Source organism: Rhopilema esculentum, chromosome 20, assembly GCF_057945365.1.
Source record: "Rhopilema esculentum isolate cy_ngs chromosome 20, ASM5794536v1, whole genome shotgun sequence".
Lineage (NCBI taxonomy): Eukaryota > Metazoa > Cnidaria > Scyphozoa > Rhizostomeae > Rhizostomatidae > Rhopilema > Rhopilema esculentum.
This window is the reverse complement of record NC_142834.1, coordinates 7148859-7162415: the sequence shown is the minus strand read 5'-3', so window position 1 is coordinate 7162415 and position 13557 is coordinate 7148859. Positions and strand designations below refer to the sequence as shown.

General features: G+C 35.6%; 4 protein-coding genes across 6 annotated transcripts in view; 1 reads left to right on the top strand and 3 right to left on the bottom strand.

Moving 5' to 3' along the window:
• LOC135686978 (lon protease homolog, mitochondrial) overlaps nucleotides 1-638 on the bottom strand; it is a 40173-nt gene extending 39535 nt beyond the window's left edge. For both annotated transcript variants that reach the window (XM_089114268.1, XM_089114269.1), the window contains exon 1: nucleotides 271-638. In XM_089114268.1, the coding sequence (XP_088970394.1) occupies nucleotides 271-494 (224 nt within the window). In that variant the 5' untranslated portion in view covers nucleotides 495-638. The remainder of the gene's footprint in view (nucleotides 1-270) is intronic.
• A 224-nt stretch (nucleotides 639-862) lies between these two features.
• On the top strand, nucleotides 863-3077 carry LOC135686980 (sorting nexin-24). Its single transcript, XM_065203397.2, has 6 exons — nucleotides 863-1124; nucleotides 1274-1357; nucleotides 1522-1721; nucleotides 2144-2182; nucleotides 2529-2596; nucleotides 2828-3077. The coding sequence occupies exons 1-6, from the start codon at nucleotides 1047-1049 to the stop codon at nucleotides 2899-2901; spliced, it is 543 nt and encodes a 180-aa protein (XP_065059469.2). The 5' UTR covers nucleotides 863-1046; the 3' UTR covers nucleotides 2902-3077.
• LOC135686979 (uncharacterized) lies at nucleotides 2279-9642 on the bottom strand. 2 transcript variants are annotated; one of them, XM_065203396.2, is made up of 9 exons: nucleotides 9301-9642; nucleotides 8854-9017; nucleotides 8015-8101; nucleotides 7547-7646; nucleotides 6382-6514; nucleotides 5216-6245; nucleotides 4453-4539; nucleotides 4053-4173; nucleotides 2279-3393 (listed from the first exon to the last, which is right to left on the bottom strand). In XM_065203396.2, exons 2-9 carry the CDS (start codon nucleotides 8980-8982, stop codon nucleotides 3329-3331), a joined length of 1752 nt encoding a protein of 583 aa, XP_065059468.2. In that variant the 5' UTR covers nucleotides 8983-9017; nucleotides 9301-9642; the 3' UTR covers nucleotides 2279-3328. The 2 variants fall into 2 exon arrangements, with proteins under 2 accessions (XP_065059468.2, XP_065059467.2); XM_065203395.2 differs by having other exon boundaries at nucleotides 8854-9006.
• A 149-nt stretch (nucleotides 9643-9791) lies between these two features.
• LOC135686977 (ubiquitin-like modifier-activating enzyme 6) overlaps nucleotides 9792-13557 on the bottom strand; it is a 38880-nt gene continuing 35114 nt past the window's right edge. Inside the window, exon 27 of the mRNA XM_065203393.2 lies at nucleotides 9792-12185. Coding sequence (XP_065059465.2) covers nucleotides 12062-12185 — 124 coding nt within the window. The 3' untranslated portion in view covers nucleotides 9792-12061. The remainder of the gene's footprint in view (nucleotides 12186-13557) is intronic.

The window sequence follows — 13557 nt, the reverse complement described above, 5'->3', positions numbered from 1 at the left end:
ACTATTTTGTATTTTCTGCTAACAGACAACAATCATGGAACAATACAGTCAGTTTTTTTTCAAATCAGTTATCGCCCATATAAAAACAGACACCTTCTGAAATTGAATTCTTAATCATTTTCAAAACGTTCCTCGGGTTAATCCCCACCAAAAGAACATGTGCAGAACCAATATTGTTTCCTCTTGCGATGTCATTAAAGCAGCAAGCCTAAACGACTAAAGAAACCATATGAAGTGGTAAATGGAGAAAACATTAGATTTCTATCAAACCTTCCACTAATTCCAAATTGGGTTGAACACGATCTGATTATTGCAGTTGTAAGCTGATTGTATCGATGTTGCATCATCTTCTTTTGAATCAAGCCAATGTCAGCAATGGTTTTGGGGACTGCAGGGGCTGTGCAAAGCTTCTGTGCTCCATGAAATTGGCTATGTGGGAATTTATGAAGTGACTTTCTCGCACCAATCACCAATCTTTTACTAAGAAACGACATTTTAACGAACTCCTCCCCTGATGAGGTTATGCAAGGTTCTTCATCAATGGTTTTCTCTCGAATTTTCTCCTGACAGTGCACACGAGAAGTCTCGCTCTGTATACGAGGCTGTCCAGTCTTCCGGGGGCTACTTTAAGCTATTGTGTTCTGATAACTCAACAAACTTTTGCAAAATTCAAGAGCTCTAGATACATTTAGTTTTAAAATTATTAAATAAACTTTGTTTTAGTTTAATATAATCACTTTTTAGCAACGATATAAAATATATATATCGTAGGAGCGGACATAATTTCCTTAATTCCAACAGAAAAACAAATTGAATACCCCCGTTTAAAGGTAATTCCTAGAACCACTGAAGCTCTCAATGTGCAAAAATGGCGGATGGACATAAATAAAATTTCAGCTGCAAGGCTTGAAAGGAGACTTGAGTGTTTGTGAGACACGACCTTTAGACGGATAGAACGGAGCGAGTAAAAACTGCAATTATGTACTTCTACGGATAATTTGTCTCAGAATACTGCGCTAAACAGTAAAAGCGTTGCCAATACCAAAATGTACGGGAGATTACGAGTCCTCAGTGTACCAAGCTTCCGCCAAGTAGTCGATCAGGAACGCGATAAAAAATATACGGTATGAGAGTTGATAGCCATTTTCGTTTGTCAATCACCTCTCAAGAATGTATCTTCAAAATCACAAATTCTATTTCTTCTTTCTTGGGTACAATTCTTTTTTTTCTTTTTCTTATAAACTTTCAAATATTTCTAATTCAATTCCGACAGGCTTATCAAATCCAAATTGTGTATAATGGAACCATTAAATCACTTGAGAAAAGATATAGCGAAATCCTGGAGCTGCACAAAAGGGTAAGTCTTTGTTACAAGTTGATTACCTTTCTCCCATTTCCTTACTGCTCATTCTCTCAATTTCAAATGTTGTGCTAATCATGTTAAAATTAAAGACATATCACCTTCATCAGTAGATACAGCTATGTTATGTTAGTCTGTGATTATGTAACACTTCATTCTAGATGCAAAAAACAATGACATTACGAGCAGACTTTCCAACAAGAATGGCACTAAGCAAAGATCATAAATTTCTAGAGTCAAGAAGACAGGGTTTAGAAAACTACCTACAAGCTGTTATACATGAGGGCTATGAAGAGTTACCAGTTGAAGTTTACAATTTTTTTGAAGTTGGTCCTTTGACACAGCAGACCAAAAGCATGGAGTAAGTAAATTTTGATGAAATGGCCAAGAGCTAGAAGTGATAAAATTTCTAAGATGAGTCCAGAAGGGTGAGGGAGTGGAAAGTGGCAATGGAAGTCTATAGATTTCAAAAGACATACTAAAAACCCAGTCAAAAATTATATTTCTCTTGGCTTTTAGCATGTTCCCCTAACCCTAAACCTTTTAGTCTCTCGATATGGAATATGATTGAGGTGTCCATAACAATGTTTTGTATAAAGTTTCTTCCTACAGGTCAATACAACCTAATGAAGATATGGTACTCAAGAGGTTAATTTTAATTATTATGTCAAAGGAATACGTCCATTAGATGATCCAAAGAAGTCCTTAAGAGAAGAGGCTTACCTCATGGTTTTTTTGGATATAAGAATGCGTTTTATCAAATCATTTCAATTATTATTGCAGGGACAGTGATTCCATTGATGGTGAATTAGAGCCACAAAGGTGAACTATGTGTTTTTGACTAAAATTGCATCAAGAACTTGAAATTTTTGCCATAAACATTTCATTTACTTGTTAAATAGTGCCAATTTTTTGCAAGTAAATTAAAATGTTTGTTAGATTTTTATTAACTCAAATTGATCCATATAAAAAATGGTGATCCATAGACTTGGAAATATCATTACACTTCTAAAGGTGATACAGCTTTTCTGAATGAACAAGTGATTTTCACATATCTTGTAGATACAGTAATGAGTACAGAAGTTTAATTTGAGCATCTTTGTTGCTTGAGAACAATGTCAGTAACAACTTCGAATAAGACTTACACCAATAATCTTTCTTCTTTTAGACCTGTGAGCAACCATCAGCCTGTGATTGTCTTTGATAAAAATCTGTTTTTGGAACTGTCACCTCAAGGTATAATTCATTTTCTGTTAAACATATTGACAAAGCATGTGCCATGTAATTCCGTTCGTTGTGCATATTTTCAAACCATTGACCACAAACTGCAGACTAATCAGCAGCCATATACTCACTCCTATGAGTGCCTCCAGGAAATATAATTACAACACCTAGTTCCAAAATTTAATTTAGAGAGCTTTGAAGTCATTCTTTTCCATGTGTAAAAAAGCTCTTGCTATTTTGCAGAAATTGAGGAAGAGAAACAGCTCTTGGATGTGGTTTTACAAGGGTCCTTGGATGGTTTTTATGAAGAAAATTGACAAGAAGGACTGAATAAAAGATTGAGGAAGATTTCTGGTTTTGCAACATGTTATTGCATGTCACTAGTCCCTCGTTTGTTTTTTCATTGCATTCATTTTGTAATAATGAATTTAATTTGAAGCAGATATTCAGAATTTCAGGAAAAAATTAATTTTGAAAATAAACACTTTCATTTGATGGTTGAATTTTTAAGACTCTGGTTTGCTTCCTAAACATTGTTATAACTGATTATATGAAATAAGAAGTATTTCCAGAAGATACTAAGTTTGTGTCATAATCTGAAGCCTTATCATTATTCTTCTAAAAATTTTACTCCTTCTAAGGAATGGATTCTGCTTCAGCTTATCTTCCATCTATCTACATACCATACAGGTGGCCATAAATTGTGACAGGAGCTTCTTCAGCACTTTTTACAATCATATTGATTCAGTTGCTCAGTGTACCTGTCTCATCATCTTCCCATTCTTCATCATCATAGCCATCTTCTTCATCTGTAATAAATCAACAAATCTAAAAAACTGTTACTTTGCAATTTTTATTAATACATTTTATCAGAGAAACATCATATAAAATCCTTACTCAAGAAGCATTGTTTTAATAGAGAAAGATTTCAGAAATAACTTAGTTTTCTCAAGACTTTTCTGCAGAATAACTTCTATTGCAACATATTTTTTTATGGTTGTATAAGGAGATGGAAAAAACAAAGGCCTCTGACGAAGGGTGGTAGGGGAGCTATGGTCCCCCACATTTTTGCACAATAAAAAAGCGTTTTTCAAAATCTTTTGTTATTACTGCAAAATGTTCCCTTGGCCCAACCACTTTCCAACCATTCATTGGAGCCCATGAGAAAAAATACAAACAATCAATAAAAATCAAATTTTTTCCAAATGCAGCATTACTTTTGTCTCAGTTTGAATTTTTATTTAATTAAACTAACTCAAATTTTTTTTGATCAATTTTGCCTTTGGGAATGAATCAAAGAGAAAATTATTCAGATATTCAAGACTTTGTTCCTTTGTTCAGATATTAAAATATCTTCTGTTAAGTCATGTTCCGTTAATGGAGACTTAGAAAACCAAGAAACAAAAAAAAGGAATACACTGTAGGAGACTCTAAATACATTTAATATTTTAACCATTGAAAAGTAGACCTGAAGAATCCTGAAAAACTCTGCCTCTCTCTGTAAGCACTTTTGTTAAGGTATCTGCCATTTCTTCAAAGTGCTTTTCAAATACTGTTTGTCTTCTGACACTTACTGTATTTGTGTTAACCTAGAAAGAAACAAGAGACATACTTCACATTCCTATATTTCTGCAAGAATATGCAGATACTTGACAAAGCTGAACCTTCATGCAAAACAAAGAAAAAAGAAGTTCAGTAAGAATGAAAATAAAAAATCAACTCTAGTAAGTAATGTGTTTTTGTCGAATTCCAAACAGATGATTTTCTAATTAACTGACATGTTTGTAAATTATAGTAGCTGATGTATGTGACAGTAGCTGACAAAATTGATAATCAACTTCAGTTATGGACAGAATAAATTTGCATACTTTTCTCAGTTTCTTTCCTGCAATGATGCTCTTTAGCAATTCTGCACGTGGGTCAGTCACATTATTATTGCCTTCTGAATTGCGTTTCTGCAAACAAAGTCAATTCAAGAATAAAGCCTGGAAATATGTGGCAATTATTTACCAAAAGTCAGAAAATAAATTTTTGAGAGATTTTTTCATCAAGCATTTGAACAATTTTTTGGAGGTACCAAACTTGAAAATGCCTTTTAAAAAAAACAATAATTTCACAACATGAATTATTTTATATATTCTATGTTGTGAAATATTTGCTTTTTTCAAAGTCATTATCAATCATTTTCGATGAATAATGAGGTCCCAGAGTCTCATGTTCCCTTAAAAGTTTTTCAAAATATCCGATGTTCACAATAATTCTTGAATCTCTTTCACAGATTCTCTTTAAAAAACTATCATAACAGGAAGCAATGAATTGTGCTAAGCATGTAACTTAGTTCACTATTAACAAGCCCAGCCACATCTTTTGAGACAAATACAAAAACAAAAGCTCGATAGCATGTATATTTAGTGAAAGGTGTCACTACAACCTCCGCTCAATACCTAATGCTTTTATTGATAGCAATGACGTCAGCCATCATCCATCAAAGATTTTAGAAGTAAACTGAAAGAGGTCAGTGGAAAAAGAGGTACCTGCCAGCTTTGCTCGAAAATTGGTAATTGGCCTTTAACCAACAAGTTTATCTTAGCAAAACAGTCTTGTTTAAAAATAGGAATAGTTACAACATACCCCGCTTGCATCAATAGCATTGGCAGGACCTTTTCCCTGGCTAAGTGCAGACCGTTCTTCACCAGCTTCATCATTGTCTGTTCCTAGATTCGCTCCAATTCCTACAGAGTATTTAGTTGATAAATGATTTCTAGAGTGAGCATCGTCAGATCGAGCTGTTAGTTGGACAGAAGCTGTGAACTGCAGTTTATCAAGAGATGGCAAAGACGGGAATGAGAAGCTTGAATCATCAGAAAAAATATTCTTTCTTGATTTAGAGAAAACGTTTGATGATTTGACTGGGACTGTACTTAGAGTACTTGCAGTTTTTCTAAGCTGGCTTTCGGTTGCAAAGCTTTTGACGCTGGTTCTTGAAGGACCTGATACTTCACTGTCATTGTTAGGCCTTAATCCAAGGAATATATTATTAGAAGTATCTGTTGTGGTTTTTGATTTCGTTACGCAGATATTGGAAGGGCCATTGATAATACTAGTTGCTGGTGCCAGTCTTGGGCAATGGTCTTTATGACTTAACCCAGAATCTTCTTCTGAAATGTTGTGCTTGCTCGCACTAAAGTCAATATTTTTTGTTGAATTTTTACTATTGTTTCCACCGTTGGTCAACTTTAAAAACTCAGCCTGTTGTTCTTTGGGGTCTCTTGACGAAACTAGCAATCGAATCATCGATGAATGATACTCCCTCTGTCTCTCTGCTATTTTCAATGCTGTTTTATTTTCATCACGCTGAAACTGAAGTCTACGAGGCGTTGATGACGTCACATATGACTTGGTATCAATCAGCTGACTATTCTCGTAGTGTCCTTGATCGGGTGGTTTTGTGCCAACATTATTGTTATCTTTTGCAAGAGTACTATACTTTGAAGCTGGGCCTTGATTGAACTGCCCGGCTTGGTGAGTATCTTTGCTTTCTTGTTTGCTATCTTCGTCACTTTCAAACCGGATAAGAACAATGTTACTTCTATCCTCTTCCTTTACCTTGCCTACAGCTTGACTCGGATTTATACTTCCAAGATCCGTCTCGGCAATTTTGCTTGAAAGAAAACAAACATTTTGCTAAGTCTAAAATGATGTATAAGTTTTGGGTTTAGATAAAATGCATCAAAGAGTTGCTTTCTGGAATATAGGTATATACAATAGATGATCCTAAGAAAAGAAGTTCAAGATACCCATGGTTCCTTTCCTCTAAGTTTGGCCTGATGCGTTTGACATTGTGCGTTGCTTTCACATTCGATATGACTTCAGAAGCACCAGGAGCACCAATTAATGCCTGCTTCTGCTTCTCTTTCCTTGCTTTGATGGCTACAACGAGAAATACTTACAAACTTGAAATTAAAAATAGCAAACAATTTCTCAAATACTTTACTACGAGCAATGTTGGGCTTAATGGAGGGGCCCCCACCCTTACAAAAGGAAAAGGTTGCAGGAAAAAAGCTAAATGGAACGTGAGTGACCAACCAATTGATGCAATTTATCTACCTCGTAAGTTCACTAAAGGGGTTTACCACATTGCATGGCATTGAAAGCATGGCAAGGCAATAAACAATGTTCTTTGAGCGAGGCAGAAAGAATGGTCTTACAATTTGCAACTCAAGGCCCTACTTCGCTCCCCTGGCCTTGCCCAACTCCAGTTCTTGGATTTGTACATTATTCAAGGATTTCATCATCTCACAGACAAGCATCTCATTCGTCTGAACACTTAAAATAGGCGGCTTCCTTAAAAATCTTCTAAGCCTACTTTTAAATCACAACCCAGATGTGGATACAAGACTTCAACCTTTCGATCCTAGTCGCCTTGTCCTTCCTTTCATACTTTTTCATACTTACATTAATTACAAGTATACGAAAAATATATTCAGTAAAACACTACTAACCAAAATAAATCATTGGCAAACAATTCTTTCCCGGTTTCCAAATACCCACGCTGTTAACTAGTGTCAAACATCAATCTTGTCATACCTTGAGCTATACAGTGTTGCTCAAGGTTAATTCATGAGGATGGACATTGTCAAGGATAAAATTGGTTGAGACAACTACAATCTCGGACAAAAATGGTTGAGACTTTTCAAGGAAAGCTTACATTTCACCTTCCTTTCAAAAATAACTTTTCCCCCTCCCCCAATTCAATGTTGAATGCATGATTTTGAAGGAGAAATGATAGAACTACAAATCCAGCATTGATTCGGGGGGAAAGAGGGGGATTCGAATTTATAGGGGCGACATAAAGTAGAAAATTGCAGAAATTGCATTTTGTCTCAACAATTTTGTCCGGGATTGTAGGTAAAGTCTTGAAATTCGACCAGCAAGAGTGGGATAGGTTCATACACTACTTACCCGCTCGTCTTCCGCGAAAAAATGCTATTCGCTGTCTAACAGCTTTGCAAAAGTACGAAGCTTCTTCTGTGTCACAGAAATTCAAGCCAATGTTGCAATGCTGGTCAAAAAATGAATGGTAAAGACACTGAGATGGAAAGAGTATGAAAGTGGAAACAGCAGAGAAGTGACAATCGAATTAGATCGGGCTAATGTTAAATTGTGGTTATAAGTAAGCTAGCCAAGTGTATACTGTCTTCTGAAAATAACAAATGGCATTGATTCATGCAAATATTAAATTGCATGCTAAAAATACGTGTCGCATAATTATTAGTGGCCGACTAAGAAACAAAGAGAAAAGCCAAAATGAGAGGATCTACCCAGAAATAGCAAAATCAATTAAACTAGCAGCCTGTCAAATTGACCCCCAGCTAGTGTTTAGAATAAAGTGAATAGGAAAGGTTTTTAAGTGAGTAGCATTTTACTTACATCTCCCTCAAAGGTATGAAACCACTCTGATATCGGGCTATATTGAAATTGCTTGTAAACTTCTTGCTCCCAAACAACTACAGCTTCCTTAAAGAATGCAAAAAGTTATCTAAAACAAATTTAGACAATGTTCGGCTGGTGTCAAAGTTCTCCGATTTTATTAACAACAACGGAATAAATTCATTTCACTATTTCCTAGCTAGCACTTATAATCACGGGAGGTGCAATTTGAATAATTTACGCATCATGTTGACCGAGAAAGATTATTTCAGTGCAAAGTTTCCAGAAAGGAATAGACTATATAACATAAGAGTTACGAACATTGTCATATTCTACTTTTTGAGCCAGGGGAAAGTAATCTACTGTTCAATAAACATGTTGTTAGTTCTCTCTCAAAATTAGACTACTGTGAAAATTCAGAAATGCTAGGCCTTAATTGCTATAGATGGAAAATATTTGTTTCTTGGTACCTCCTGTATGTCTTGATTAATGTAAGGATTACAGTTTACAAATACATTGTATAGTGAGGCAATGTCACCATTAAGACTTATTTTTCTGAACTACATGGCACTAAGTTAATAAACATGTAATGCTAAGTACCCCTTGCGCTTATCCCTTACTTTCCAGCTGACATTTTCAGGAAACATGATAACAGCAACTGGAATAATTTATACACCTTTTTCTAAATATGAATGCTGAGAAAAAAATTCCAAGGGATAGAAATTAAAAACATATCAATGATTAGAAAATTATGAATATGTATCAACGTGCAATATCGTCCTAATGTTGAATCAATAGTATTTTCTGTCCTAATGTTGAATTACGGTAAGCAAGCATACCTGTCTCGCATTTTTGATAATGAGCATCCTGAGAAAATGAGACTTGACTGTGAAATCTTTGACAAAACACAGCACACCAACCAGTTTACAAGTCCACGTGCGCGAATCTTTAGGGTAGGCATACCACATCTGTGCAACTGTTGTTGCGAGAGCCTAGGGGCAAGCTTAGCACATATTTTCAAATTAATATTTATATGCAATTATTGATTGGATTAAAATACCTAAAGCTCTGAAATCAAGACTTTCGGAAAGGCAAGGAAATAATTAACACTTGCGGAAATGATTCAATGAATAAAAACACGTGACTACCTGTAATGGTGCTTGTATCAATAATAAACATCTAAGTAAATCATACATAATTTCCTATAGTTCTAATATTGCATAAATGCCAAACGAAGCCAAGAATAACGGAAATTCATATATTAAATCGCTATATGAGTGACATACCTTCCTTCTGCTACCAAGCGCCTCAAAAGCCTTCTTGTTTTCATCAGGTGTGAGCAGCCGCGATGCAATATTCTTGCCGTCTTTCCATACCACGGGCACAGGAATGCATGCTTGCACTTGCTCAATGAAGCACTGTGTTGCCATCTCATGCCCAGTGTCCTTTATCATCTGTGTCCAGTGTCAATTGGCTTTCAAATGTGGCTCTTAGAGGGACTTGCATCACTGGACCCTCGCGTTGACGGGACGTGAAGGAAAAGACGGGCACAGGATCAAGCTTTTCTGTTAATAGGATGCTAGTCCGAAATACCTATGTCATGTTAAAACGCATTTATCTGACGTTTTATTGGAACGAAAAGTGAAACCAGGTGAATGTATCCAGCATGCCCAATGCATGAAGCTTAAAACACTTTCAGATACTGAAAATCGCATTGAAACCTTTCACGCTGCCCTACATACAAAACAGTTTACACAAAAATTCAGTGACAACAGACTTTTTCTGTGAGACACGTTTCTATTATGACATCCCATTAACGGGGTATAAAAAATGATCAATATGCAAATTATTTACAATTGAGTCGTATTAATTAACTTTACTTGAATAACAATTTATACCACAAGGCGCGTCTGGATTATTTACCTATCACTTCTCAATGCACCTACTTTGAAATGGCGCAACAATTCTACTCGAGGGGCAAATCACTGCTTAAAATCATGTACGCTCTCAAGAATAATCACACTTTAATCACAAATCAATCACATTAATAAAAAATCAAATTAATCACAAAGTATAACATTAATCACAAAAGTTACTGAAAAAAAATATCAGAATCCTTGCCCACTTTAATCACTTTTATCCAATATGTTATTGAAAAATTCAATATTTAGAATTTTCCTTTCACACTTTTCCAATCTTTTTATGAACACGTTGAAAAATCTGCAAACACACGCTCGAGAAAAGCGAGACAAGTACCCTGCACTGATCTCAGTGGTACCCTGCAATGGAGCAAAAATGAATGCCTCGTTATGATGCCGGGGTCACTGAGACAACCATTGCTGTTTTTGTTGCCCAAATGCCACTGAAGGGTACTAAAGTTGATCTAACCGAAAATCACGCCTGATAGCAGTTTTTTTTCACCCATTGCTACAGGGGCGGATCCAGACAGTTCCAGATTTCGCAGTTGCAACTGTTACATTTATGGGAATTGTAATTTTCACAGATAAAGTTTGATAATCAAGTTCCACATTTCCTGAACTTGTATTTTCTTTATATCGGTGAAAGTTTCAGGGATGACAGTTTAATTTCCCAAAAGCGACATCACTTGCGAGGGCAGAGAACAGAGCGCATGCAATGTCTTTCACAAGGTGCTCAACAACTGCTAATGCTATTGTTCAGGAAAGATAGCTTTTTGATGCATATTCAATTTCTTATGACAAAAGAAGCAGCCTACAGAACAGGAAACCTGCATTCGCCTTAATGTTTTTCACAAGGTGTTCAAGAACTGATCACTGTTTTTCATTCAAGACTATTGCTCCCATTTGCTAATGCTGATGTTCAGGAAAGATATCTTTTTTGATGCAAATTCAAATTCGTATGACGAAAGTTGACGGCCCACACAACAGAGCACATGCATTTGCCTTGATGTCTTTCACAAGGTGTTCAACAACTGCTAATACTAATATTCAGAAAAGATAGCTCTTTTGATGCAAATTCAAATTCTTATGACGAAAGTTGACGGCCCACACAACAAAGCACATGCATTTGCCTTAATGTCTCATTTTTCAATTTCATTTAGTATGTTGCAAAATCGTTGACGTTTATTGAACATGAAATTATTTGAGAGCATTTCTGAATCTATGATTCAGTTTCTAAAAAATAAAAAATTCATAAAAATAATTAATCACTTTTATCACTAAAAATCAAATTAATCACACACAAAATTGATTTAGTCACAAATTATTCACTAGTGATTATAAATCTCGTACACCATTTTCAAGAGTGATTTGCCTCTCGATTCCACTCTCCCTTGACGCTTTAGCTTCGAAGCAGACCGTTCGAATTAAACAACTTGAAGAAGCGTGGTGGATTGCTTAGAAATGAAAACAATCTACAGAAGGTGTGGATATCCTATTAACTATGTAATTTTACAGTTTTAATTTTAAAGCTTTTAAAAGGAAACTAGAAACATTTAGTGTTCCATTTCAAACGTGTTTTGCAAGTATACAAAAATCGAGGTTGTCGATCAATAAGGCTATACATTAGTACAATCACTTTCATTTGAGGATCTCAGAAAACAAGCCATGTTCTTTTAATTAGCTATCGTATGATTAAATTAATGACAAACACAAAAGGAAAGGGCAGGCTTGTTCGAGTTAAGAACAGTGTGAACAGGAATGTGACGGTTAAAAGGTTAAACATACAAGTTGTCTGGACGAAGTACAATCCTAATACCCAACGCCATAGATAAAGTCTTTAAAAAATCGCATAAAGAAATTAATGGCTGATTTATGAGCGAAGATTCTAACTCTTAGTGAGGAAAGTCCATTGATGGCAAATTATAATCGATGTTCTGTTTTTTGTCTATCATATAACATTCGTACCTCGGCGTTAATCAGAGACTGTACTTTCAAATTTAAAAAACCTTAAAACTAAATTTTGATGTGATTTATCTACAATTAACAAATTTAACAAGTTACTACTGTATAATTATATATAGCTTCATAAAAATTGTGCTTCAGCAAATTAATGATTAAATCCATGCATTTAATTAAAGAAATACCTCACAGGAGGGCAGGGTAATTCTTCAGAGTCATCCGCTCCAGCTTCAAAGCCAAGTGTCAAATCGAAATACTTTGTTTCAGTATCGGGGTTTAACAAATCGATCATTCTGCAGAATAAGAGACAAAAATTAATAAAATTGGAAACCTCAATAATACCCCAGTGCAATAATATAATTTTAATTGCACAGTTTGAAAAAGAAAGATTTAAACAAACTAGCAATAATAGTGATGTAAAGGTAAGGTTTGACTAAATTCACGAATTGAGTACACATACCCATCAATGATATATACACTAAAAATGCGGTGAAATTCCATATGATAATGTATGGTAAATTGAAGCAAGTGATGATCTTCATATAACAGTAGGTATAAGTTTGCAAATCATAACTCAACTGTTTGCTGTTCTTTGTTCAAAAGGGTTTCTATCCAAAACCAAAAAAGCCTAATGACGTCAAAAACATAAGAATTCCATAAAGAATTATCCAAAAGCTGGCCTCTGATAATTTCACAAAGCAGGCTTTCAATTCAAACCAATGCCATATGAAACGGCAATAGAAGAAATAGTGAAAAAGAAGGCACACAGAAAGAGTAAAATAGAAAGTAGCAGAAGAGGCAGAAAAAAAGAAAAAGAGGCAGAAAAAAAGAAAAAGAGGCAGAAGAGGAAGAAAGGAATGTAGAAAAAGAAGAGAAAGAGCCAAAGGAAGAAGAGAAGGCAGAAAAGGAAGAATAATAGCCAGAAAAAGAAGAGGAAGAAGAAGAGCCATAAAAAGAAGAGGAGGAAGAAGAGCCAGAAAAAAAGAGGACGCAAAAAAAAGATGAAGAGGCAGAAGACGAAGAGGACGCAGAAGAAAAAGATGAAGAGGCAGAAGAAGAAGGGGACGCAGAAGAAAAAGATGAAGATGAAGAAGAAGAGCCAGAAAAAAAGAGGACGCAGAAAGAAAAGATGAAGAGGCAGAAGATGAAGGGGACGCAGAAGAAAAAGATGAAGATGAAGAAGAAGAGCCAGAAAAAAAGAGGACGCAGAAAGAAAAGATGAAGAGGCAGAAGATGAAGGGGACGCAGAAAAGGAAGATGAAGAGGCAGAAGATGAAGGGGACGCAGAAGAAAAAGATGAAGAGGCAGAAGAAGAAGAGGACGCAGAAGAAAAAGATGAAGAGGCAGAAGAGGAAGAAAGGAATGTAGAAAAAGAAGAGAAAGAGCCAAAGGAAGAAGAGAAGGCAGAAAAGGAAGAATAATAGCCAGAAAAAGAAGAGGAAGAAGAAGAGCCATAAAAAGAAGAGGAGGAAGAAGAGCCAGAAAAAAAGAGGACGCAAAAAAAAGATGAAGAGGCAGAAGACGAAGAGGACGCAGAAGAAAAAGATGAAGAGGCAGAAGAAGAAGGGGACGCAGAAGAAAAAGATGAAGATGAAGAAGAAGAGCCAGAAAAAAAGAGGACGCAGAAAGAAAAGATGAAGAGGCAGAAGATGAAGGGGACGCAGA